The sequence below is a fragment of the Colias philodice genome, chromosome 1 (assembly GCF_061535455.1).
Source record: "Colias philodice isolate Cphi_HAF_F1 chromosome 1, ilColPhil1 Martin Lab GWU primary, whole genome shotgun sequence".
Classification (NCBI taxonomy): domain Eukaryota; kingdom Metazoa; phylum Arthropoda; class Insecta; order Lepidoptera; family Pieridae; genus Colias; species Colias philodice.
This window is the reverse complement of record NC_143086.1, coordinates 12,775,867-12,802,017: the sequence shown is the minus strand read 5'-3', so window position 1 is coordinate 12,802,017 and position 26,151 is coordinate 12,775,867. Positions and strand designations below refer to the sequence as shown.

At 33.4% G+C, this 26,151-nt stretch overlaps 2 protein-coding genes across 13 annotated transcripts; one reads left to right on the top strand and one right to left on the bottom strand.

Moving 5' to 3' along the window:
• Nucleotides 1-708: 708 nt before the first annotated feature.
• Nucleotides 709-2,474, top strand: Surf1 (surfeit locus protein 1). Its single transcript, XM_089698226.1, has 5 exons — nucleotides 709-1,005; nucleotides 1,105-1,226; nucleotides 1,311-1,508; nucleotides 1,736-1,909; nucleotides 2,183-2,474. Exons 1-5 carry the CDS (start codon nucleotides 835-837, stop codon nucleotides 2,397-2,399), a joined length of 882 nt encoding a protein of 293 aa, XP_089554352.1. The 5' UTR covers nucleotides 709-834; the 3' UTR covers nucleotides 2,400-2,474.
• A 196-nt stretch (nucleotides 2,475-2,670) lies between these two features.
• On the bottom strand, nucleotides 2,671-26,118 carry LOC149491420 (uncharacterized). 12 transcript variants are annotated; one of them, XM_089697324.1, is made up of 17 exons: nucleotides 25,945-26,118; nucleotides 25,677-25,833; nucleotides 25,447-25,602; nucleotides 21,857-22,114; nucleotides 13,369-13,551; nucleotides 12,911-13,094; nucleotides 12,234-12,390; nucleotides 11,723-11,933; nucleotides 9,172-9,320; nucleotides 8,368-8,508; nucleotides 7,963-8,065; nucleotides 7,283-7,351; nucleotides 5,579-5,748; nucleotides 5,250-5,434; nucleotides 4,832-4,940; nucleotides 4,437-4,598; nucleotides 2,671-4,245 (listed from the first exon to the last, which is right to left on the bottom strand). In XM_089697324.1, the coding sequence occupies exons 2-17, from the start codon at nucleotides 25,810-25,812 to the stop codon at nucleotides 4,072-4,074; spliced, it is 2,547 nt and encodes an 848-aa protein (XP_089553450.1). In that variant the 5' UTR covers nucleotides 25,813-25,833; nucleotides 25,945-26,118; the 3' UTR covers nucleotides 2,671-4,071. The 12 variants fall into 12 exon arrangements, with proteins under 12 accessions (XP_089553450.1, XP_089553475.1, XP_089553458.1 ...); XM_089697349.1 differs by having other exon boundaries at nucleotides 7,963-8,005; XM_089697332.1 differs by having other exon boundaries at nucleotides 12,255-12,390; nucleotides 25,945-26,117.
• Nucleotides 26,119-26,151: the final 33 nt, after the last annotated feature.

Here is a 26,151-nt window from a genome sequence, read left to right as displayed (position 1 = left end):
TTATGATACTAAGTACTAACTATCTAAAAAAACTAACCGGGTGGAGCCGGGGCAAACAGAAACACATACAGAAATTGTAACTTAAAATGTTCATCAATTAAAACTCAAGATTGGCTCTATGGATCTTTGTCTGGTTTTTGTCTCAAAAATTGCTCCGCTTCCGCTCGGAATTCGGATAGTTACACAATTTTTTATAAATTATTTGTCAAATTTTTCATTGTTATTATCCGAATTCAAGCGGCGAACATAGATTCAGTTAGAAACAAAGCATCGTTAAAATCTGTTCAGCCGTTCTTGAGCTATATGTTTGTTGTATAATTACATATTTAACTTTGTTAAAAACAAATATAATGCTTACGAAGGTATCGATTGTAATTTCTATATTCCCAGACGAAGTGCAGTTCAGCTTTATTCTAGCTCAACGGACAACGATGATTTATACAGTGCCACAAACTTATCTGACCCGGTGGCAAAAACTGGAACTACGTGCCGCCATTTTGAAATGTCACATTTTCACAGACTTTTCATACGGAATATTTTGTTTATATAAAAGAAAGCGACATCAGTGACACTGTCACCGGGTCAGATAAGTTTGTGGCACTATAAGATATTTCTTGTAGGTATTGAAATTGTTGAACCTGTGGGTGAATGTCAATTCTCAAAAAAATGACATTTGACATTTTATGTCAACTCGCGATCCACGCACGGGCCCCAGTGGCCCCAACCAATGATCGATACTTTGTTGTGTTTAAAAATGAATACATAATTATTATTTAGTCTCACATTTCTCGTCACTAATAATTGGTATTTTATTATTTATCGAAAAAATTCAAAATGATAGGTGGTCTAAGTAAATTGAGCCGGACTTTTCTACAAAATAATAGCTCTAAAAGAGCTACAATTAACATCGTGAGAACAAACACGAACTTTAATCGTGGACAATCAATAAAATTGCAGAAAATAAGAGACAAGGAGCCTGGTGAAATATTTAAGTGGATCCTTATGGTATGTAATAAATCAATAATAAATATGTTTCTTTATTATATACCTAGGTCCATGTATTACATTTACATTTTATATATTAATTTTTATTATTCATTGTAGGTAATACCAGTTGGTTCCTTTGGTTTAGGCTGTTGGCAAGTATATCGTCTGCAATGGAAACTAGAACTTATAGATGCCATGCAATCAAAAACGAATGCATCACCAGTGGACATGCCCCTTGAGTGAGTATTAGCCTTTCTTCTAAGTAATCGGACTATATAGTATATACTAACCCCTACAAACCTTTAATCTTCTGTTCCTTTCAGTTTTGAAGAACTTAAAAAAATGGAATACCGACCTGTTAAGGTCAGAGGGGAATTTCTTCATGACAAAGAAATTTTAATAGGGCCAAGAGCCTTAATTGAAAATGAAAGTCATATGCAAAGAACTGGCTCTCTTGTATCAGATCCTAAGAAGAATCAAGGTTGGCTTGTAGTCACACCATTCAAATTGGCTGAAACTGGGTAAACATAATTTATTATATTACATAACTTGCTTATTGCTTATATAAAAATTTTTGATGAATTTTGTGACTAAATTTCAGTATTCCTCTGGGTCTGAACAAATTTCATCATAAGTCTGTTTTGTACTGCAGAAACACAAGCATAATAATATCAATTGAATTAAAATAAATATTTATTTTATGAAGCTTCATGTCTGCGGCTTTATTATAATTCTAATATTTTTACAGAGAGGTTATATTAATAAACAGAGGTTGGATACCACAACACATGCGCCCCAAAGAAAAGAGGCAGCCATCAATGGTAACTGGTGAAATAGAACTCACTGGTACAGTAAGACTTACTGAAACTCGAGGACCTTTTATGCCTAAAAATAATCCAATGAAGGGTTCATGGTTTTACAGGTAAGAGCTGAAATGATAAATCATCATGAAATGAACATTGTATATGAAATCTTTCTTTTAAGACTAAGAGTGATCCAATGGTTTAATTTTTGTGTCTGGAAATAGTTATTAGCAAAGGCTATTTTGTATTAGTGAAAAATCTCTTTATAATGCGAATTTTCTTTGACTAAGCGGGCGAAGTCGCGAGAAGAAAACTTCTTTTGTATGAATGAATTACATGTGTTTGAATTGCAAAAATTGTTGTGGTGTTCATACAATTTCAATGTTCAACAGGGACTTACACCAGATGAGTGCATACTTGGATTGCGCTCCCGTGTGGTTGGACGCTAAAGGAATCCCAGACCCACCAGAAGGCTGGCCGTTACCAAACCAGACGAGGGTCAACCTTCGGAACGAGCACATGTCGTATTTAATTACTTGGTATATGTTATCTGCATTTACTGCCGTGATGTGGCACCGCTACTTTATAAGGAAACTCCCTCTTTTGTAATCTATTAATCATTGTTTGTAGTAAATGTTTATAAAGTATTGTTTTGTTAAATTAAAGAAATATAGGCACAATGAATGAGACTTTTATTTAAACATGCAAAATTTTTGATAAGTATATTATGTAATATGGTCAATCAGAAAAGAACATAAATTTTTCGCATTGAACTCACTTTAAATAAAATAATCTAACAGATTTAATATTTATTCCTTTGCTATGTAATCAGTGTGGATGTGACTTGGCCGACGAAAGGTTGTTTATGAAAAGACAATATAAGTTTCATGTTATTTTAATAAAAGTTGAAATGAACTCGTAATACAAACCCATTTAACTGTAAAATATTTCATGATTGCTTAAAAATATAAAAATCACAGAGAAAGTATATTTATACTTAAATTAATGCATTAAAATTAAAATAATATAGATCAAATAAATCGACATTATTGAGAGTAATTATACATACATATTTAAACTTCACATCATTTAAAACTGTTCATCAGAAAGATTACATACATTGGGAGTCGTTTGTTTAAATAACACTAGAAACAAATGTTTTTAATTTTAAATTAAAATGCTAAAAATATTATTGACGACTCTGTTAGTATCATAAATAAAAAAATATCTAAAATTATAAGTACAACAATTAAAATTAAACGAAATAAATACTCTCAAGTGAATGTCGAATGAATCATTACTTTTAAAATCTATCATATGTTATCATAATAAATATTTAACTACATGGAGAAATTAGTTATTACGGGAATATGAATTAAAATACAAATCTCCTAAAATACTATGGTATCAGCTATTAGGAATATTGCAGTATTTTACGAGAAAATAAGTTTATTTATAAACTAAATCATATTGTATGATATGATGTAATGGAGAGATCTTACGTAAGTGTATAAATATTACGCTTCAATGTGAAGTTAAAATTTAAATTAATCAAAAAAATATACTACACAACAATTAAATAAAATATACTCTAGCTTAACTCATGAAGAATGAAGTAGCGTAATTAAAATAAAATGTTTACAAAATTTTATCCTAGTTATCATTTTTTTATTTTCAAAATATTTTTCATTTTATATATACAGCTAAATTATATTTCTGAACTCATTAAAAATCAATACAATACTTGTTAATGAAATATACTAAAAATTGAATAAAATGTATATTAAATAATGCGTGTAGAAAATACATGACAATAATTATTATAATGAAGTTAGTTAAAAAGTTAAAATTATTCAAACAATAAACAAACTTATAAAATGATGTTGATGGAGTGTATCGCAGAAGAACTGCGACTTAAGAAGTGGTCCCGAGGACCGAAGGGCTTTCAGGTCTGATTCTTATGATCAGACCAATAAAAATTAAATTTAGAGTGTGATTCATCTCGGTAACGCATGACTCGATATGATGAAGATGTTAAAAAACGAAAAGGATTCAAGTCACCCGTCACCGAAATAAAATGGCAGGAGAGTCCTAAGAAAGGCTCGACGACGGTCGAGAAATATCGAATTTATATAAAATTCAATTTAGTAGCTCCGCTTGATTCGTATTACCAATTGGTGTTATAAAAATGGTAGATCTTTGAAATGGAAAATTTAGAGTATTTATGCCGGCACGCGAACGTGCTAGCCTTACATGAACTCAGGCAATATGAACTTAAAACTCAAGCGGGCAAATCAAAATTTGACACATGTATTTGTGGTACATGCGCCGGGTCGATCTTGGGCGTGTTCTTGTGGTCGCACAGCCCGAGCTCCTTCAGCTTCCACTCCCAGCCCATCATCTGGACCGCGTGCAGCGTCTCCGCCTCCGTGTGTTGACGCCGCAGCATGCCTTCCTGTTACACGATTATAACCATTGGTAATTCGTCTCTTCTCAATGTAAAGTAGATAAAGTCAAATTCGAGTTAAATGAAAATTTTAGTAACAAAAAATCATCTATGATTATAGACCATCCATCTGGACCCTACTCTATACTCTATAGTGCTCACAGCACGTTGTAACCTGCTTGTCGCGAGTGTGTACGCACCTTGATCTTCTCCCACTTGTCGTCCACCTCCTGCAGCCACGAGTTGATCTGGCGTCCGTTGCAGCGGGAGCGCTGCGCGTTGCGCTTCTCCTCCTGCTCCGGCGCGAGCACGTTGTACACCTCCTTGTCGCGGAGGATCGTGCACACGGAGAACGGGAGGGCCTGCCGAGTGGTCAATAAGCATATTAAATAGAACACAACAACATCCTATAATACACAAGAAGAATCACGTCAGTCGGTTGAATCCAACGACGTAAAAAAAATCACTACGACTAGAGATTGAGGACCTCCCTCGGTTTTTTGAACATTGGTTAAAAATATAGTACTAGATCTTCATAATCAGTCTTTTAAATAGCAGATTAACACATTTGTCAACCAAAATATATTATACGTACTTGATTAGCCACAGCGCGTTCGGCGCGCCCGTGCACCCTCAATATCTCTTGTTCCACAGCAAGCACCAGTTTCTCCTTCTCCACTTGATGTTGTATCCGCAACCTCGTTCTGTTTTAGATAATTTATATTAAAGATAAAAGTTATATGGTGATTTACAAGAACTCAAAATTATAAGAACGATTAGAAAATTAGTAAAACTATTTTTTTAAGGTAAAAAAAAAACAATATTGAAGTAGAAATTTCGGTACGAATAAATATAAAATAAAAAATATTTCATTTTCATATATTGAAGGCTAATAGAACTAAAACGGATTGATTTAATCCTTTTTTGATAAAATGCAAATAATGCATTATTATAACTTTGTTCCTGGTGTCAAGGCCAACCTGTGCCTTCGAGTCAGCGCTTTATCTTATTACCTTTCTCTCTCCTGAGACATAAACTCTTTAACCATTTGTTGAGGTAGGTTAATGGGTATATCCACTTGCGGCTCAGGATTCACGTTGTTCTGTAGCGTGTACGTACATCGATTCATCAGGTACTTATTGAAATCTTTCGGTGGCTTTGGCTTGACTGGAAACAAGGTTTTCTGTCTTCGCTCGATCTGAACATGGGAAAACCATAATCAATATTCATTAACGTACATTTTTATTTACTTATACAGAATGGTAAAAAACAAATTGTGTAGACATTTTTCATTTTTCAAGAACACAAAAAGGGAAAGGGTGTGTACGGGATATGACTATACCTGTTTCCTCTTGTGTATGTACATCTGGTAAGGGTTGGAGTGCGTGACATTATGCGTAACGATAGAGTTTTCCGAATGCTCGCTCTTCGACTGCTCCCGCGAGTGGCTCTCCCTGGACGCTTTGATCTTCCGCTTCCTTGGATGCAACTCCACGGAAGGCCCCGCAGCGGCTGTACACATACAAACCGAACGTCATCACCCACTCTTGCAAGAAAACGGCGAACACCAACAACGAAAGATAGATAAAATAACACCAATAACGGAAAGGGCATTCACTAAACATATAGGATGTACGAACATGAGACGGCTCCCGTCCCCCGATGTTTCGAGATGGCTATAATGACATTTCTACGTACAACTGATTCAAGCCTGAAAGCTACAAACAGCGTTTGTAACTATGAATAAACATTGATCATCTGCCACAGGTAAACAAACATTGTCGATTTAACATTTTCTTTTTCATTGTTCAAGGTAATGGGCAAGGCAATCAACAAGGACATCAAATTGGATATTCGAAATACTGCTCTAATGGTATTTAAATACAGAATTATTGTCAAATATTAGCGAAATATTTGGAAAAAATGGTAAATCGACTGGTAAAGGTTTAAAGGCTGAAGCCAGGGGGCTCTCTAGGGTAATGCTAATGGCTAATACTGAATAATGCTCAATGTAGAAACGTCATTATAAAGTTTACATTGCATCTCAAAAATTACTGTTCAGGGTCCGGTAGCCATTTGGTGATAACATTCAGGTCCTCCAAGGACATGCATATGGTGGAATACGTTTAGAATCTGATTTTTGATACAGTACATTTATATTTTTTCTGTCTTTGAAACACATAAGAAAAGGAACAGTAGAAGTACAGAAAAATATTATTTTAATAAATTACAAGAGTGTCGTCTTTTCCTTTTCGACTTTAAGGGAGGAGAGCGGCGGCCTCTGCCCCCCGGTCCGTCTTCATATTATGTGCGTGCACATATCAAGTAAGATTGCATTAAAAATATGTCAAATGAGCTAATTAGGGCTACCAGCTCTAATTTTTTTGCCAGTTGGCGCCCCGAACACCGATTGGATTTTTAATAACCGTTATATGTTAACTTCGTGTAATTCGATAGTACAGGGGGCAGAGAAATTCAGTAACATCACTGTGAATAATATTCGGGCGTTAATAAGTTAAATAAATTATATCGATACTTAATATCATCTAATACTATCGAGATATGGACTTTAAAAATAATTAATCAATTTACAAGCGATTGAAACGGACGGCAACACATTTCACTCAATTTGATGCAAGACAAGCTACACGAGACATTATTTAAGGTTCTTTATAGATTATCAAAATATTGGAACTTTATTTTATGTGCAAGTTTCAACTTATTGCAAAGATTTCCGAATAATTAAGTAGCGCCTTCTGGCATTAGCCAAACGGTAGCCCTTATTAGTAAAATATTCAATATCAAACAGCTTATCAATATACAATAAAAAATAAAACACGAAAAATAGCTAAAGAAATCTTTACAGAAGACGAAAATAATAATCGACAATTGCATCAAATCTAACAATCAAATTGTTAACCTTGTGAGATGTGATACAAATTCCACAGAATTTTAACAAAACAAAATAATCATCTTTAAGCTACTGAACATTTTAAAGAAAAGAAATAATGGAAGAACAGAGAAATATTATATAATAATGAATTACAAGATTGTCGTGTGCTCTTGGGAGACTTTAAGGGAGAATGATAGCGCCGGCCTCTGCTTCCTGGTCCGTCTTCGCATATGTGCGTGCACATATTAATTAAGATGATGTTAAACATAAGAATACATTGTACTTTTCATTAGTAAGATTTTTCATATATATAAGATCCCCTCAATAGAAAAACATGTTATAATATCAAGCTACTTGCATTATTATTGAATCGCTTTAAAATATTAACGCAATTACAAAAAACTTCAATTTATCCATTAATTAAAATGCATAGATATTGTTATAAAATTCAATCACAATTTTGAATATTAACACAAGCACATGACTTTATAATTAATTGCATACCAACCTGATTGTAGATTTCAGTAACTATGATATGAACTCAATATGAGCGTTCCAAAATAGCTAAATTCCTAATTAGGTCAATGATTAGATTAAAAAAGCAATATTATCATAATATTTCTAATATACTATATTAAACTGTTTCAAATCATATTAATGCTGCTTAAAAAAATAATCTTCTATGTTCTATTTAGAAAACCTAAATAATATGCAATGCTTATTGAACTCTAAAGTTGTGTACCTTTAAAATGTATCAACTAGGGTCCTACAAAGTGTCGTGGATGCTTTTCTATTTAGGGGGTCTATGCAATTACCTGATTCATTTCTCCCACCTGTGCCAGCAGATGACGTAGACGGAGCATGATCGTCCTGACCCTGAAAACTCTTAGCATTTGATTTACTGTGGCCATCATCGTGTAACCGACTTCTCCGTCTCTAAAACCATCGTAAATTAGCTCAACATTAAGTAAAAATAAAGAACATTCAATAGCAAAATTCAACTGATCAACATTTATGGGATTGACAATACTTGAAACAAAATATAAATAAATTAAATTCGACATGCAGACAAACAATAAAATTGCGCAGATAGACGAAGGGAAACTTAGGACATGAAAGGCTCTTTTGGTTCACAGAACAAAATCATAATTCAGGGGTATAAACATCGATAAGTATTGAATATTTGATACCTTCGCGTTCTTGTTGCGTCTAGCTCTAAACATTGAATTACTACTTACTGAGCTGGGAGGAGGACTTTTATTTGAACTCAAAGCTTGGTTAGATCCTGATCGGTTCTCAGAGCCAGTTTGAGGCGAAGTTCGCTCTTTATCTTTCTCGCCGTCATTCGTTCTATGCGAACGCAGAACTCTTTGCCCGCCCTATAAGACAAACTCCACATAAACGTACCGAAACCAAAGTACGTATACGACATTAACTCGATTCTAATCTACGTCGATCTTATCAAATGTTCTTTTACTTTTGCTTTGTCTTTTTATTTTTCTAATCGGTATCATAATTCCAATTTATATTTTCGTTAAGGGTTATATATGTTAACTTGAAATTACTAAAGATTTAAACATGCATTTTTTTGGAACAGAAAGAGTTATCTCTCGCGGCGTTTCATACAACCGAATCAAACTCATCCAACAGTTAGAGCCAGACACATATTGCTGAGGGAGTTTAATTTGTCTAAGTGCTTAGCCGAGAGAGACTAGACTAAACACGTGAATAAGACCAAGAATACCCTAAATTTCACAGGATGTTATGGGTGCAATAATTATCGTGAGATAAGACTACTAGTCCGATTTTCGAGTATCATGTGAACGGCGTTTGATTTTGAATTTTTTATATTATAAAGAGCTATATTTCTGAATGGCTAAATTGCTTTTAAAGGGACCCGATTTTCAATTAAAAAAGGTGTAGAGTAGAAAAAGAACGGACAAGTAGTTTCGGAGTTGTAACTTGGTCTCACGCAGGCACAGCTCGCTACAGGAAGGACGACCTATAAGGGTTAGAAGGATCTATATAAAATGGTCACCCACCTTGCCCCCCTCCCCCAGGCGCTTGTCGTCACAGTTGCCATCTGAGCTATCAGATGTTTGTCCCGTGTCTGCACTCGTGCACGGGATCACGTACGGCAATGTGGATGCATTGCCGCGACCTTTTCCACCACCGCGTTGCCCTGTCCCACCTGATGCGGATGTTTTTTATCAATTCTCTGCTTATATACCAACTGGCACATGACAAATAGTCAAAAGAAAATGTACGCCTAGTAACCGAAATGTCTTAGATTACAAAATAAAAGGCAGATGGAGCATAACAATCGTCCATCGCCCTTGTAGTTCAGGATCCATCGCCCATTTTTGCAAGTGATTACTATCAAGCTAATTTTTCGTGAGTAGCTTTATTTTGATGAGACGCCCAATAATTACCTGTACGAAACTCTCGATTGTGGTAGCTAACAGAGGTAACAAGGATAAAATGTTTTGATTTGATGGTTCTCAAATATTTATTATTAACTGAATTATTTTTTTTGGTTCAATCTCAAGATAATTATCTAAATTATTCGAAAAAATATTTGTCCTACAAAATCCATTGTTTGATCAAAGATTCCCCTCTTTCCAACGTGTATCGATAACGAGGTCATCATAAATGATTACTAACCAGCTGATTTTTTTGTTTCCACTTAGTTAATATTTATATAATTCAACAGACATATTGTCCTACAAATTGCGTAATAAATATTTGAATATATGGGATGAATTGGAATAAATGGTTTCTTCTTTCTTTCTTCCTAAAATTAAAATGTCCCGTGTTCTTGACTAAAAACTACCCGCTATCCGCATTCATATATATTTTGAAAATAAAAAATAATATAATCATTGTAATATTGAAACATTTTTTATGTAATTTATTTAATTAAAAATTGAATACAATTATTTTGTTCATATATAACTTTAGTAGTACTTTATCATTTATGTAACAAAATAATTTTTACAATACATATTATAAAAAAATATCAGAAACAAGAATTTATATTAAATTTAAAATTAAAACCTGACAGGTAATTTATGTAGCCTACGTCATAAACACCACTACCATAATAATTCAGATGATTGCAATGCAAATGTCACCTGATAAATCAAAATCGGTTCAGCGGTTTATACTGTAGGGCGTGCCAAAGAAATATTAAACATAGATACACTCGAAAAACATAACCGTCTTTCTTCCGTAGTAGGGGAAAATTTTGGAAAATATTTCAATATCTGGTAACATAACACGCACACAGAAGCACCGTGTACGTACATTGCAGCGGCGAAATGACAGCACACATAGCTTTATGGAAATGACGATAAATCATTCGGTTTAGTTCGGCAACGCTCCGTCTGCCTTTTATTTTGTAATCTAAGCGAAATGTTAATAAAATCCGTCAATGATTCGATTAGAAAGTGCAAACAAATGAAACGCAGTATATTTCACTTTCCAAATGATTTATGAAACGCTTATCACGGTTTTACGTGCGCTCAAAGCCTCATACGAACATGACAATGACAATGTAGTTGCATATACCGTCTTTGTTATTTTCATTTTTAATACATAGTCACGTGAATTGATTATTAAGAAAACATGCTAAGAAATTCCTGCAAACCGCGACATTCGATAATAAATAAATAATTAATCAGTGCTTATTATAAAATTGCTCATTTTAAAACAAACATTGTTAGTGATGAAAATTCAATTCAAACAATGATAAGTGCGGACAATGAAATACCTATACACAAACACAGGTACAGAGAGACGGCAGCGTCATAACAACAAAGATTGATTAGCGTGACGTAGCGTGGTTATGTGAGGTGCCCGTGTATCGATCGGATGGGGACCGTGTGCACCACCTCAAGGGTGCGTTGAAAGCGTGTTATGCATGTATAAGTAATTTTCGTTGCTAGCCGCTTTAATAACGGTCATGTTTTACTTGTTAGACTGATATTTTGAATTCAGCGTTTGAACGATAGTTCAACATGTAATTGTAGGCGGAAAAACGTTATTTCTTTTTTAGTGTCATAGACTTGTATGTAAAATATGATTAGTTATTTTTAAACATGAAATTTTTGTTAGTATAACCTTACGTTTATTAATAACTAGAGGTCCGCCCCGGCTTCGCCCGTGGTACATATTTCGCAATAAAAGGTAGCCTATGTCCTTTCTCGGGTATCAAAATATCTCCATACCAAATTTCATGCAAATTGGTTCAGTAGTTTAGGCGTGATTGAGTAACAGACAGACAGACAGAGTTACTTTCGCATTTATAATATTAGTATGGATTAATATTCACATTTTCGCTATCTGAATATTTAACTTAAAATAAATGTTTAGTGTAATTTTGTAATAAATATATAAATCCCAGCTAAAAATTATTATAGATGTTTAAAACTTTATATTATTATACAAATATTCGGAATTCCTCGACTTTAGAAATATTACATAACACTAGAATAAATTTATTACACTCCTGAATATAATATAAAGAACTACATTTCTAGAAGTGGTTTTCGTCACGTAATTAAAATTTATAAGACAACTGGGCCATCTTACCTTCTTCTTGTTCATTTCGACTGCCAGAGCCACCCGCACCCCCTGGTATAACAATCTTCAACGGTGGAACCTTCGGTGCTGTGGTCTCCGGTGGCCTCTGGTCTTCAGACTCTTCATCTTTTCCTTGTGAAGACTTCGGACTGGGCACTGGACTCCGTCTTTCTTGCTTGATGGCTTGTGAGCCTGCTCCCTTTCCGGAGCCCGATTTGTTCTATAGCGAAGGGTGTTGTTCAGTCAGAGAAAGACAAAAAGAGTGCAATTTGTGGTACAGATATTGTTTTTTTTACAGACATTTTAATTTTTGAAATAAGAAAATTAGAATGAAATAGTTTATATATAGCTTTGTGACAGTCATGAACATTTCACAAAAAGCTGCAAAAATCTGAACTTTACTGAAGACATTTTTAAAATCATGTACCACAAACACTTTTCAGCTGGCGTACAAAATAAAAGGCAAACGAAACAAATAAACGGTCCACAAAAAAAGTCTGCTTCGTTAATTATAATATACCTGTGTACTTTGAACATTTACTTTGGTTCCTTGTGCTTTGCCCGTGCCCTGCAGTTTGCCGGTGGACGACGTGACCACTCCCTTGTTCACGTTAGGCGAGGCCCCTCCCTTGTTGAGCGGCGACGCGCCCGTCTTGCTCGCCGGTCCCGGGGGCTTGCTGCCGGTACAAGATATGGGACTTCACTTACTCTATCTTTCTCTACTAATCTATACTTAAGTAAGTGAAGTCTGTCCTAGTGGGGTAAGACATCACTTACTTCAGTATAGATTAATAGAGAAAGATCTTCACTGGGAATCGAACCCAACACCCCTCTGTTCAACGCTCATGTGTTAACCTCTGTAGTACTCTTTTACTGATATTGAGTCTGTAAAAGAGTACTACATTGATCCTACATTGATTTAAAGTTTGTTACCTTGGAGAAAACTTCAGAAGTCACTGACAAGAAAGTTAATCACCTACTTTTATATTGGGAAGTGGGAAGGATTCTATACAAAGATTGTCTACTATAAATAAATATAATTAAAAAAACAAAAACATAAGTATATTGATTGCTATGTAGGGATTGTAATAGTTGATAAAAAATAAATAAAATAGGCAATTATATTCAAAAAACTCTTAAGGGTTGCCCTTAATTGCAGCTTCATTCAATATATTATATAATATTTATACTTATTACCGGCCAGGACCAGATCTAGCGACAGGAGGGGGCTTCGCCATAGGTTCCTTGTCATCGTTCTCTTTCCTCTTTTTACGCTTAGAAACGTCATCCTCTGATGATTCCTCTTCATCATAACACTTCTTCGTCACGTTGGTGTCATCCTGTGTGGATGACACCACGCCGCTACTCAACTGTGCGCATTCTATAAATAATTAATGGAATAAATCAATTTATTCATCGGTAATTATTATTATACAATATTAATTTCAATTGGATATGATAATGAGTAATTAATTGGTTGGTGGAAACTTCAAGTTCCTTGACCTGCTTCCATCTTAAATAAATGTTGGGTGTGTTAATTTTCTACATTTTTTTTAAGTGTTTGATAATACTAAATTTAAAAGTGTAATTATGAGTGTATTTTAATTAATAAAATAATAGGCACACTTAATACAATTATATGTAGATTTGCAAACCTTCTTTGTTTTCCGCACTGCTCCCTTTCTCTTGTGCGGCGGCCTCCTTGCCCTCAAATTCTCCCTGTGCTAGGCTCTCCATGTTGGTTCTTTTACTGCCTTCACTATTTGTACTTGCATTGCCACTTTTTTTGTTGCTGTCATCCCTTGTCCTTCCGATATGTGCAGCTCTTGTATTATTATCTGAAGAACAGGAACTTGTTCCAAATAATTGCTTTTTTGTTATGTTTCTTATGCATTAATAAAATGTTTTACAATATTAGCTTAGCTTATACTTTAGACTTTTTTATACATATAATAGAAATAAATATATTATATTATTATAAGTATGATAGATATTTAGTGTGGTAAGTCCATTAAAATAATTTCATTTATTAATATTTTTTATTATAACATAACAGAAAATATTTTAAGAACAAAAAATAAATAACATGGGAGAAAACAAGACAACTCATAGGATATTATAGGTTATAAATACTTAATGATTAGAAAATATGACAAGCTTGATGTGCTATTTATTAATTACTACTCATTTTAGATTGATTAATTGAATACTGTTATCTTGCATTTTAATGTGATCATCATTAACTTTATTAATGTAACCAAAACGAATGTCAACATTTACTTAAAGAAGTACTATTGCATGTCTAAGTATTAGAAAATCAACAAATAAAACTGTTAAAATAATAAAGAGAACAAGTAATAATACTAACCAAAAAGTTTCTAAAATAAACAAAACTTCTTATTTCACCACAAATATAATTATATCTATAGGTTATAAGTAAATTACATTACATTGTAAGACACAAGTATACTAGAAGTTCACTCTTTATTATAAATTATCATTTAAAACACACGATAACTATTCAATTAGTTCTTGTACCGATCCGTAATGCTAATTATTTTTAGTTTGCAACTTGTAAGCAGGACGTAATTAGTGTTGCGGATTCCATTGCAGAAGCAACCATTTCACAAATTTTGTGTCCAAACTTAAAACTCTTTTTCCAACTTATTCGTTTGGATTATAATTTTAATACGTCAGATAGGTCATTGTTATTAACAGATTACACGAGAGTCGGAAAATTTAAGTATACAGCGTGCACTAATATTTTTAAAACTTGACACTAATATGATGAAAACTATCGACTCCCCTTTGTTGTGCGAGAGCGCTCTCCTTTGCATTTCACGTTGGCGGACACTTTGAATAGTTATCGCCGGCCGTAGACAATAATTTCACATCAATTTTGCCTAATCAGTCTTATAAATCCACCACCACGAAGTTGACGTTACTAAGCGGCCATAACCACAGACCGACAGTTTTAGCAACACGCCCCAACGCGTTCCGATCAAAGCAGATGCGTTCACGATTGACATAGATGTCATATTTTGAAGTCACATTATATATTTTTGGGAATGAAGATACCTCTTATATTACTAGTAGAGTCTGTGTTTATAATTAAATTAGATATTTTTTTCGAATCACGATAAATTACAGTGTATTAATAATATATGTATTAGAAAATTACAAATGACAAATCAAACAGACTGACATTCATCTCATTTTAAGATCTGTCAAAGTGACATTACACGAGATAATGACCCGCAATCACAGATCTAGTACCCGCAATCAAGATAACGAACGTGAAAATCAAAAAGCCATTTACATCAGGAGTCAGGACTCAGGACATTGGTAACTATTGGAACTGCTTTCATAAATTAAAATATTGATTTGCGATCACATATTTTTTTAACTAGGTATAATATCTTTGATTTGTTTTACTTTTCTATCTAGGTAATTTTATTTTCTGAAATAAATATATAATATTGAAATAAATATAGGTCAAATATAAAAAATTTTAGATCTAATAATTATTTCCATACATTTTTTTTTTACATTTGCATTCAAAATGGACAATAAGTCATATTAAATCATTTCACCGCTCGCAGTTACAATACCGACTTCAAATAATGACTTACCAAACCCAGTAATATTTTAAAAATCATAGTTATATCAGGTAAAACCAGCCATCTACATTAGTCTGTTAATTTATAATTCAGTTGAAACATACGTAAATAGACCAACACTTGTTTACTCACTGGCAACCCATAGATGGCAGCAGTTTTTCAAGTTTTCATTACGCCTTTCTGATACGAGATTACGAATGAAGGATTTTTTTAATATAAAATTACGTTGGATTAACTTTTTAAAATTTGTATGTGTGATTTTCATTTAAATAGATTTTTTTTTACTAAAAAATAATTTAACCAATGTTTGCCAATTATATTATATAAAATTAGGCATCCTTTAAAAAAACGGTTTTACACTTAACTACAGATTCGACACTTCCAGTTGTCGCTGCATTTTAATTTTGAACACAGGAGGAAAAGTGGAAAGCTTGTACCTAGATAAGAATCTTAGGTACCTATCTAATACAATAGGGTTTTTGGAAATAAAAGTATTATTTTTTTTGTGGAATCATCATTAAAAATACATAGTCAATTGCAAATAAAATGTTAAAAATTATATAAAGAAAACTTTATAGGCATTGATAGCGTTGTAAATATTGGCACATCACACAATTACATAACGTAACTAACTTTATTGATTACGTAACATAACTGATGATATCAGCTGTATTTTTTTATAAAATAATATGCACTATGAAGGAGTTCTCTCAGCTCCCAGAATTTCCGATAAAGTCATCATCAGGTATTAGTTGATACCATCATCAATATACAGGTGGTGTGATCAATGTAATAATAACATGGTACCTACGGGCAAAGAACGTGGCAGCGGATTACAAAAATATTTTTTATGTTAAGTTAAAGGATCTTGTTATTTGGGATATTGGACATCTACACAAAAAAAACACAACATCATTTGCCATGCTTTTTGGTAACTACAAAGAAGAATTATTTCCACGTGATTTCTGGCATTAACATAATTAATCGTTACCATTTATTAAACTCACTCTTTTCTAAGTATTTTATACGAAATAATTACAATACCTTTATTCCCTCAGCCCCCGGAATCACAGACACAATAGAAAATCTATTGTGTTGTGGCCGCTCGGTGGTCAAGGGGTTAATTTACTTTAGAGAGATTTAAAAATAAAATATCAATCGTTTTATTAACCGCAATGCATGTAGTGTACCCATAAGTGTACCCCATTATCAATTCATTACACCACACCCTGTATAAGGGACCACTGGAAACCTGAAAAAAGATATAAACGGTATTATGAAATATAAAAACAATGCATAGCCTAAAAAAAACAAAATATAATAACATTTGATATTATAATATAAAATAGCTATGTATCATAGCTATTTTTTTTACAATTTCATTAATTTTCCAATATATATTATATAAAAGACATAAAAGCATAATTTATTAATACATAACTGATTGAAAAACCTTGCTACTTACCTTTTTTAAACATTATCATCTGATAAGTTCATTGTTCTTTTCAAAAAAACAAAACACTGTCAATTACTTACGATATAATTTTGCATTGGTAAATTATTGTTAAATAAATGGACAATAAATGTAGCCCAGCCATTTAACCCAATGCAATATACTTAAATGATTATTGTTCAGAAAATTCTAAAGTGTCTACAAACAAATATACCAACTTGCAGTTAATAAACGTATATTCATACTTGTCGGGATTTGAAATAAACTCTCTCTCGACTTGCTATTACAACATCAAAAATTAATAAACCCATAAACAAAATAACAAAAAAACTCGCTCCAATAACTGTAAAAATTGATGCATGATTTTTTGCCTATTATGAATAAGGGATAGTTTACATAAATACTAAATAGACTTCGAGATTCAATTATAGGAATTAGGTAATAATTGAGTAATTTAAGCAGAATTCTGACTTTAGATATGCATTATATAAAGTTAAAAAATATGTACTCCTACTGTAATTATAGTGGCACTGACATCATTTTGATGATGCATTTAAATTAACAACAATACCGTTAACTTGTCTGTTTGTTTACTGACAAAGAAAAAGAAATAATGTAAAAAGCAATAATAATTTAATAATGTAGAAGATTCTTATTATTTTATAATTTAACTCCGACATATTATTTTCTAATAGGTTTTCTCATCTGGTTTGCTTTCATTTCTAATTTTGGGAAAAATCTTTATCCTAGTCTACGGTCGAGTAATAAATAATACTTTTTAATTTCTGTACAATTGAACATGATTGACAATCTATAACAATATAGAAATAACTGTACTGTATGCAAGTGCTTGTCTTATTAGCAATTATCTTCCCGCTTCTATGATATAACAGTATCCTATACATAGACACATAGTGCCTAGAAGTTAAAGCTTCTATGCATTATTATACAGAATTCATTTTTGTTTAAAAAAAAGGACGCTGATTCTGCATTATAATTTATTAATCGAAACATAAATGATTTTGTTTATTTTTTGTGAAACATTTAACGCAATAACGTCGATTCCTTCTTTCAACAACTTATTATAACGATCTTTAAAAACAATCATATTGTATTGTCACAAAAAGACTCCCTCATCGAGCAAAATGGAGTAAAATCGATAACAATATACTTCCCTGTAACGTTTTTAACTCAGGGTCGCTAATAATTTCTATAAATTTTTAAGTAGCGTCCACTATCGATTTTCACAGCTTGCATTAGTTGCAAGGTATGGAACACCTGGCCATTCCCACTGGCTATTTTCATATCGACGTTTTACCCTTTCTTTCATTCCCTCTATCCATCGACGCTCTTTATTTCGTTGTTTTTTTTAAATACATGATTACATAATTAGGAAATTGTGAAACATATGGTATTTAAAATTTGATCGAGTATACATTTTTTGACACTTATGCCTATTTCTGTCATCAAATATGTACAAGATTTCCACATTTTTGTTTATCGTAGTATAGTTATGGATCATAGTAAGCGCAATAATATTAAAAACAAATAAATATTTTTTCGTCAAGCATGATAAATATGTATGAATATAACCTACAGACCTTCTTTTTCGCAGTACCCATATAATACTGTACATTCCATTAAGGACAATATAATAACATAGAACAGGAATATGAAATATCTTTTTAGTCATCATTATAGTCAGACAAATTGCCATTAATGCATAAAAGCTGCCTGAAACGGGAAACCCTATAGTCCGGGATACATCGCCCATTATTGCAAGTGATTACTATCAAGCTAATTTTTCGTGAGTAGCTTTATTTTGATGAGATGCCCAATAATTTCATGTACGAAACTCTCGATTGTGGTAGCTACCAGAGGAAACAAGGATAAAATATTTTGATTTGATGGTTCTCAAATATTAATTACTAACTGAATGTTTTTTTTTGTTCAATCTCAAGATATTTATCTAAATTATTCGAAAAAATATCTGTCCTACAAAATCTATGGTTTGATCAAAGAGTCCCCCTTTCCAATGTGTATCGATAACGAAGTCATCATAAATGATTACTAACCAGCTGATTTTTTTATTTTCACTTATTTAATACTTATATAATTCAACAGACATATTGTCCTACAAATTGCATAATAAATATTTGAGAACCGTCAAATCAAAATTTTTTAACCTTGTTACCTCTGTAAGCTACCACAATCGAGAGTTTCGTACATGAAATTATTCGGCATCTCATCAAAATAAAGCTACTCACGAAAAATTAGCTTGATAGTAATCACTTGCAAAAATGGGCTATGTATCCCGGACTACTAACATAACTAATTTAAATAAATATTATACTCTGAAATTATTAAATTACTTTGCCATTTACTTAACTTCAGTTATAATATTCGTCATACTACCCAATTCAAATGTACCTATAGAGTAAGATTCTGATAAACATATAATTTTTTGGAACATTTTGAGGAAACGTAAGAATGTAACTTTTATGTACAGATGAATTGAGAGGTGTATTTGTGTTTTAGAGAATTTTATTGTACAGGTAGCAATATGTGCTTTTAAAATTTTATGATTGTGTGTATTTGTTATACACATCCATACTATAATATTATAAATGCGAAAGTAACTCTGTCTGTCTGTCTGTTACTCAATCACGCCTTAACTACTGAACCAATTTGCATGAAATTTGGTGTAGAGATATCTTGATACCCGAGGCTACTTTTTACCCATAGGCTACTTTTTACCCCGGGACATAGGATAAGGTTTATCCCGGAATTCCCACGGGAACGGAAACAATGCGGGTTTTTCTTTAAAAACGCGGGTGAAGCCGCGGGCGGAAAGCTAGTTTTGAATAAATGCTGCACTCAGTGATCGAAAGTGATCAATAAAATGAAGATAGTAATTGATTAATTTGAGTAAAAAAAATAGTGTTATAATTTTTTTTACTCTACAGTAGATGAATTAATTAAAAAGTAAATATTTTTTAACATTTTTTTAGAACATACTAAGTAGTCAGTTTATTTAGAATTGCTTAAAAATTGTAAACTTGGGGATAAATATTATACTGAACCATCTGTTTCACAATAATTACCATTGACTACAATCAAATTAAATGTAATTATTTTGTATAAGACATAATAGGCTGGGAGATACTGACACAAAATTTTGGGTCATTTGTAAAAGTATGGCGGTTCTACAGGGGTCTTAGTACCAGGCTAATTTTTGTACAGTTAGGACCGGCGCCCACTGGCGGCACGGCACGGCATGGCACGGCAGAGCATCCCGCGGCGTGCAATGGCATCCCGCGGCGTGCAGTGGCATCCCGCGGCGTGCTGCGTGATCCCGCGGCATTCAGTGGCATGCCGTGGTATCCTGCTAAAAGCCCCACTAAAGCTGCATAAGTTTCAACCTTATTTCAACTAGCTAGCAATCATAATTCCTCGACCCCAAAGTGACGCATACGCCTCGCGGGATGCAATGGCGCGCCGCGGCATTCCTTGGAATGAAACAGCAAGACACGTCATGCCGCCGCATCCTGCGGCGTGCCGCGTCAAGCTGCAGCATCCTGCGATACGTCGCGGCATCGTGGCATCGAAATAAAGTAACTTGAATTCTAAACTGATTGAAATAAGATTCAAAATAACTTCATTAGTAATAAAATCCTCTGCCCTGCCATGCCACGCCGTGCCGGCAGTGGGCGCCGGCCCTTAATTATCGTCCTGCAGCCATGAATTAAAATCGCCATGCCATACTTTTCAGACAGTTCCAAATGGTCACCATACCGCCGAAAATCAGCAATTATTTTTTTTCGCTAAACGATTTGTAATTTATCCGACCAGTTCGACTAACGCCCACGCGACTGGGCCCCCGGTACCAGCGTTCTGACCATAATTTTTCTTTTTGTTGTTGTGTACTACCCCTGTAGAACCGGCATACTGTTACAAATGACAAAAAAATTTTGTGTCAGTATCTCCCGGCCTATTATTATTTGTCACAATAGTCGCAAAAATGTGAATTCTTTTGATGCACTATGCATGAGAATTTAATAATAATACTAAAAATAGTATCTATTTTATTGTTGATACAAAAGAATGAGATCTAGCAAGATAAAAGGTCAGATTGTGACAGCAGATCATAATTTAAATTTAAACCTATATAAAAATATAGGTAGTATATGCATAATTACAATTGTGTTTATGTATAATATTAATAGTATGATTATATGTATTTTAATATACTTTGTTCAATAATACACATACTATATTACACATTACCAATTTACCGTGTACTACCGTACATATTAGAAACATAGAAAAAAATGAAATCAATGTTATATCTTTAAACAAGCAATTCTTGTATACCTACATATACATATTATATATTAACTCTATTCAGAAGTGACTCCTCGTTTCATGAATTTTTGTACGCAGGGGGTTTTGAAGATGATAAAAAAATCTAGCTATTGGGTATATGTCAAATAATAATACAGAGCAAAGGTTACCCCAACTCTGTGTCATAATGTTTATGCTATAAGACTTGTAATAGAGCTCTTTTTCTGGCCCATGAACACTTTATTTTCATTGGAGACCCCCTTTATATTATGTTGATTTTTATACAAAGCAAGCATTTGATCCTCTAATTTAAATCAGGGAAATGTATCAGGACCCCGTGTTGGAAGTGTTCAATACACTAAATCTCATACAATTATGAGTATTAGTATTCACTATTTTTGTAATTAATGATAACATGTGCAAATGGGAGGTAGTTGCCTTTATAAAACAGGTTCCCATGAGGTCCACAGAAGCTATAAAAAATCCAGCATGATGTGTGATGTATTTTTGACAGATCATAACATCTAATATTAAAATAACATTAAATAAGTAATAAACAAAATATATGCAAGCACCACATCAAACCACACAAAAAGGTAAATTGCATAATCATAAAACAAGTACAGCATTGTGTTGTTTGCAAAAAGTGATAATGTGAGAGAGTAATAAAAAACTATGGCATTATTAAAAAGCTAGATGAAAATGTTCACAATGAAACCAGCTTACCTTTCAGTGACTGCAAATATTCATAAATATGCGGGGCTGCATAGTCTAATGGTGCTTTTCCTTTTGTATTCTTAACAAATGGCTCGGCACCATGCTCTATAAGAAACTTGACCATCTTCAGGTTCCCCGATGTAGCAGCGTCATGGAGCGGAGTGTCATCATCTAATCCCTTTGCATTCACATTAGCACCACCATTTACAAGAACCATTACTACTTGTAACCAACCATAACTACATGCTTCGTGTAATGGGGTCCAACCTTAAATTAGGGGATAAAAAAAAACAAATACAACAAAAAAAAAGGAAAACAAAAAGAAATAAAAATTAAAAGGAAAACTAAAATTATAACTGAAAGCCCAATCAATTTAGTATTTTGGAATGGGTATCTTTTTATGTTGAAACTATTCAAAGCTAGCATTATTAAAAAAATTATACATTTGTTAAAGTCTGTAGACCTTAGGCTTTCAGTGCTTGATAAATGTAATTGAACTTAAATAAAAATAAATCAAAAAAGGTAAACAATGATTGCACAATAAGTATAAACAATAAAGAGGTGTTGACATTAAATTTGCTGCTTTAAAATTTCTACAACTAAGAGGCAAACAATAATAATTGAATTGTAGCACAAGAGAATGGTGTGATGAAAGTATTAAAGCTGCACTACTTTGCTTTCGACCATGATTTCATGAAGTGGTTCATGGAAACCCGTACACTCATACTGCAGTTAAACTTCTTCATGTACCTATTCAAATATATTTCAAATGTTGATTTCTACATACAAATTATTGATTAAAGCATGTAGTATAGGTATATTAAGAAGAGCTGGAACGTCAACACATTTACACATTGCACATGTTAGGCCGGGAGATACTGACACAAAATTTCGGGTCATTTGTAACAGGATGGCGGTCTAGAGGGGTCTTAGTACGCAATGACAAAAAGAAAAATGATGGTCAGAACGCTGGTACCGGCGGACTAGTCGCGTGGGCGTTAGTCACACTCGTCGGATAAATAGCGAAAGTCCAACGATTTGTAACACAAAAATTTTAGAATTTACCGATAGCCCTTAAAAAAGATGTAGGCGGTAGTGTCATGCCATACTTTTACGATGTGACTTACAGTCCGCCATACCGACGTGAATGCGTTGATTAAAAAAAACAATTCAACCATTTGTACCGGGCTCACTTTTGCACAGGTAACCATCGTCGTGCAGCCATTTACTAATATCGCCATGCCATACTTTTCGGACGATTCCAAATGGTCGCCATACCGCGGAAAATCTGCAAATTTTTGAATTTTTTTTTTCTCGCCAAACGATTTGTACCACCCTACATTTTTTTTTTCAACAACTCCTGAATGATTATAAATAGAAGTGTGATAATGCCATACCTGTGGGAGGTGGCGAATGTGTATAAGATTTTTTTCTTATTGTAAGATTTTATTCGTAGTTTGAACGATTTGTAGCAGTATGGCACTAATTTTTCCCTCTATTAAAAGTATGGCAAATATAATAATGGTCACGTTGCATCATATACTTTCCAAAAATGCAGTACTGGTACAAATCGCCAATTCTTTTCATTTTTTTTTACGTTTTGGCTTAAGTCTTACAATCATCCGCCCCATGTTTGCAATCTGCGATATTTTTTTCTAGGTAGAATTGTATACAAACAAACAGAATATAATGATCCCATACTGTAAAAAAATATTTTACGTATTGTACAGTCGTATTTTTGAAACGTGACGAATAAATTAATTTTCAAGTATGGCAGCACTTTTTCCCCCTACTAGAAGTATGGCAAATATAATAATGGTCACATTTTATCAAATACTCTCCAAAAATCCAAATGCAATACTGGTACAAATTGTTTGGCGAAAAAATTTTTTTTTTTGCAGATTTTCGGTGGTATGGTGGCCATTTGGAATCGTCCGAAAAGTATGGCATGGCGATTTTCGTAAATGTCTGCACGATGATGATTACCTGTGCAAAAGTTAGCCTGGTACAAATGATTGAATTGTTTTTTTTTAATCAACGCATCGCGTCGGTATGGGGGGCTGTAAGTTACACCGGAAAAGTATGGCATGACACTACCGCCTACATCTTTTATATGGGCTATCGGTGAATTCTAAAATTTTTGTGTTACAAATCGTTTGACTTTCGCTATTTATCCGACGAGTTCGACTAACGCCCACGCGACTAGTCAACCGGTACCAGCGTTCTGAGTTCTGACCATCATTTTTCTTTTAGTCATTGCGTAATAAGACCTCTGTAGAACCGCCATTCTGTTACAAATGACCCGAAATTTTGTGTCAGTATCTCCCGGCCTATGTATGTGTCATATTTTGCAATTGTTTATAAATACAGGGTGATGTAATTGGTGTAGTACGAATATCTAAAAATCTATGAAGAATTTTGTGATACAGTAAATGGAAGAATTATAGACTATTTTACAGTATTTAATAAAATCATTTAATTTTTTGTTCATTTTCATTAGAAATGTCAATTTTTCTCACTAAGGTGGAAATTTGGATGATAAGGATCTTGTTAGAAAAATATAAATTTTGACGAAAATCGGCATTTTTTTTTTTCAAAAATCAAATTACTAATTAATAATCAGAGTTATCACATTATTAAAAAAACGCCCGTTATTTAAATCATTATCAAATCAACCATCCGTGTGTTGGGACATGGGAGTAAGCGCACGTGTTATTTGTATTGTTTTTATGACCTGAAATTTAATTATTATTTGATAATTGAATGATTATTAATACTTTTATCCAATTGATTATTATTAGAATAAATAATTAACTTCATCAATTGATTTACTTTTAAATTATAATTTTACAGGTAAATTATGAGAGCTTTCATAAGTATGTAATTATATTTGCATATATTTATCTACAACGCACCCATTTTACAATTCAAGTCTAAAATGAAACTAGAGTCGCATTTATTTTTGAACATACTGTAAGTGAAATTGCATAAGTGTGAGTACTGTGAACATGCCAGCTTTCCTTAATTGACCGATATGTGTGATTGGTATTAAATGATTGGAATACATATATGGATATAGTTAATTTTATCAAATATTAGGTAAAAGTATTTTTTCATTGAAGAATTTTAATCAAATGTTTGTTGTATTTACAAGAATGTAACATGGTTAAAGTAAATGATACCATCCTACATATTATAATTGGTAAATAGGTTGAAAACTAACACTGGATGAAATTCAATACAATCACTGAAGTCGAGCAATTTACTAGTGTAAACTAAAAGTTGGTACCTACATTTCAATCTGTTTTTATATTATATGAATGTGATTTCTTTTAAAACACAAGTTTAATAGAAGCATAATCAGTTGTTAATAAGAGTTCAACTACCTATTTTATGTTACGTCTTTGGAATAAAATCTGCAAGCTGTGTATTTAAATTTAGGGCTTTTTCTTGCATTATATCAATGTTTGGAATTTGAACACTAATATAATTTTGTTTTCAGGATACTAAAGAGTTCACTTCTTCCAGTTAATAATTAGATATGCCCTAAGAATAAAGTTAAATTACTACATGCTAAGAGTTGTAAATAATATGCATACCAGCGAAATCTGTGACATCGGGGTCTTGTCCTTGGTCAATAAGTTTTTTTACTTGTTCATGATCTCCTCTGATGGCTGCTACATGCAGAGGTGTTTCGCCACGTTCATTTCGCTGTTGTCTACTCCGTTTACGTTCTTCAGCAGGGGTCGGAGCGGCTAGACGAAAATGGCGGGAAGTGAGTTGAATCCAGAGCAATATTGTTGTTTGGTTAAAAGTTATGAATGCTCACCTGGAGGGGCATCTTGTGATGATATTTGCATCACAAGAGCCAACTGCTGCCGCTCCGACATGGGCGCTATGACCTGCGTCCGTGGCGCGCCGTCGGGCCCGCGGCCTGAGCCCCGCGACCGCGAGGTCGACGGCATTCTTCGAGCATAACCACCCGCCTATACACAATTCAATTGCTTAGGGATATCGTGTTGTAAAATGTAACAACGCACACCATTAACGCGCCAATAATGAAAATCACGATGGAAACTCTTAGATCGAGTACCAACCTTTCTTCTAACGCCAACCAGAATTAATTTAGTCTATAACAATAACACAAATAGTAAAACTTAGTATTTTTGTGCAAATTAACACAGCTTATTGCAAAACATTTTTAACTCCCAAAAAAATTATAACGTATCAGTCACAGGCATAGCGACGTACAACGACAATAAAATAAAGACATTTCTGATTTCTCTCGATTCGACAAGTAGTTA

Coding starts and splice junctions, on each gene's coding strand:
- Surf1 (XM_089698226.1), top strand. CDS start 835: ATGATAGGTGGTCTAAGTAAATTGAGCCGGACTTTTCTACAAAATAAT. Junction 1,006..1,104: donor TATTTAAGTGGATCCTTATG/GTATGTAATAAA, acceptor TATTCATTGTAG/GTAATACCAGTTGGTTCCTT. Junction 1,227..1,310: donor CCAGTGGACATGCCCCTTGA/GTGAGTATTAGC, acceptor TGTTCCTTTCAG/TTTTGAAGAACTTAAAAAAA.
- LOC149491420 (XM_089697324.1), bottom strand. CDS start 25,812: ATGCCGTCGACCTCGCGGTCGCGGGGCTCAGGCCGCGGGCCCGACGGC. Junction 11,934..12,233: donor TAAATGTTCAAAGTACACAG/GTATATTATAAT, acceptor CCTTCGCTATAG/AACAAATCGGGCTCCGGAAA. Junction 4,246..4,436: donor ACAAGTGGGAGAAGATCAAG/GTGCGTACACAC, acceptor ATCGTGTAACAG/GAAGGCATGCTGCGGCGTCA.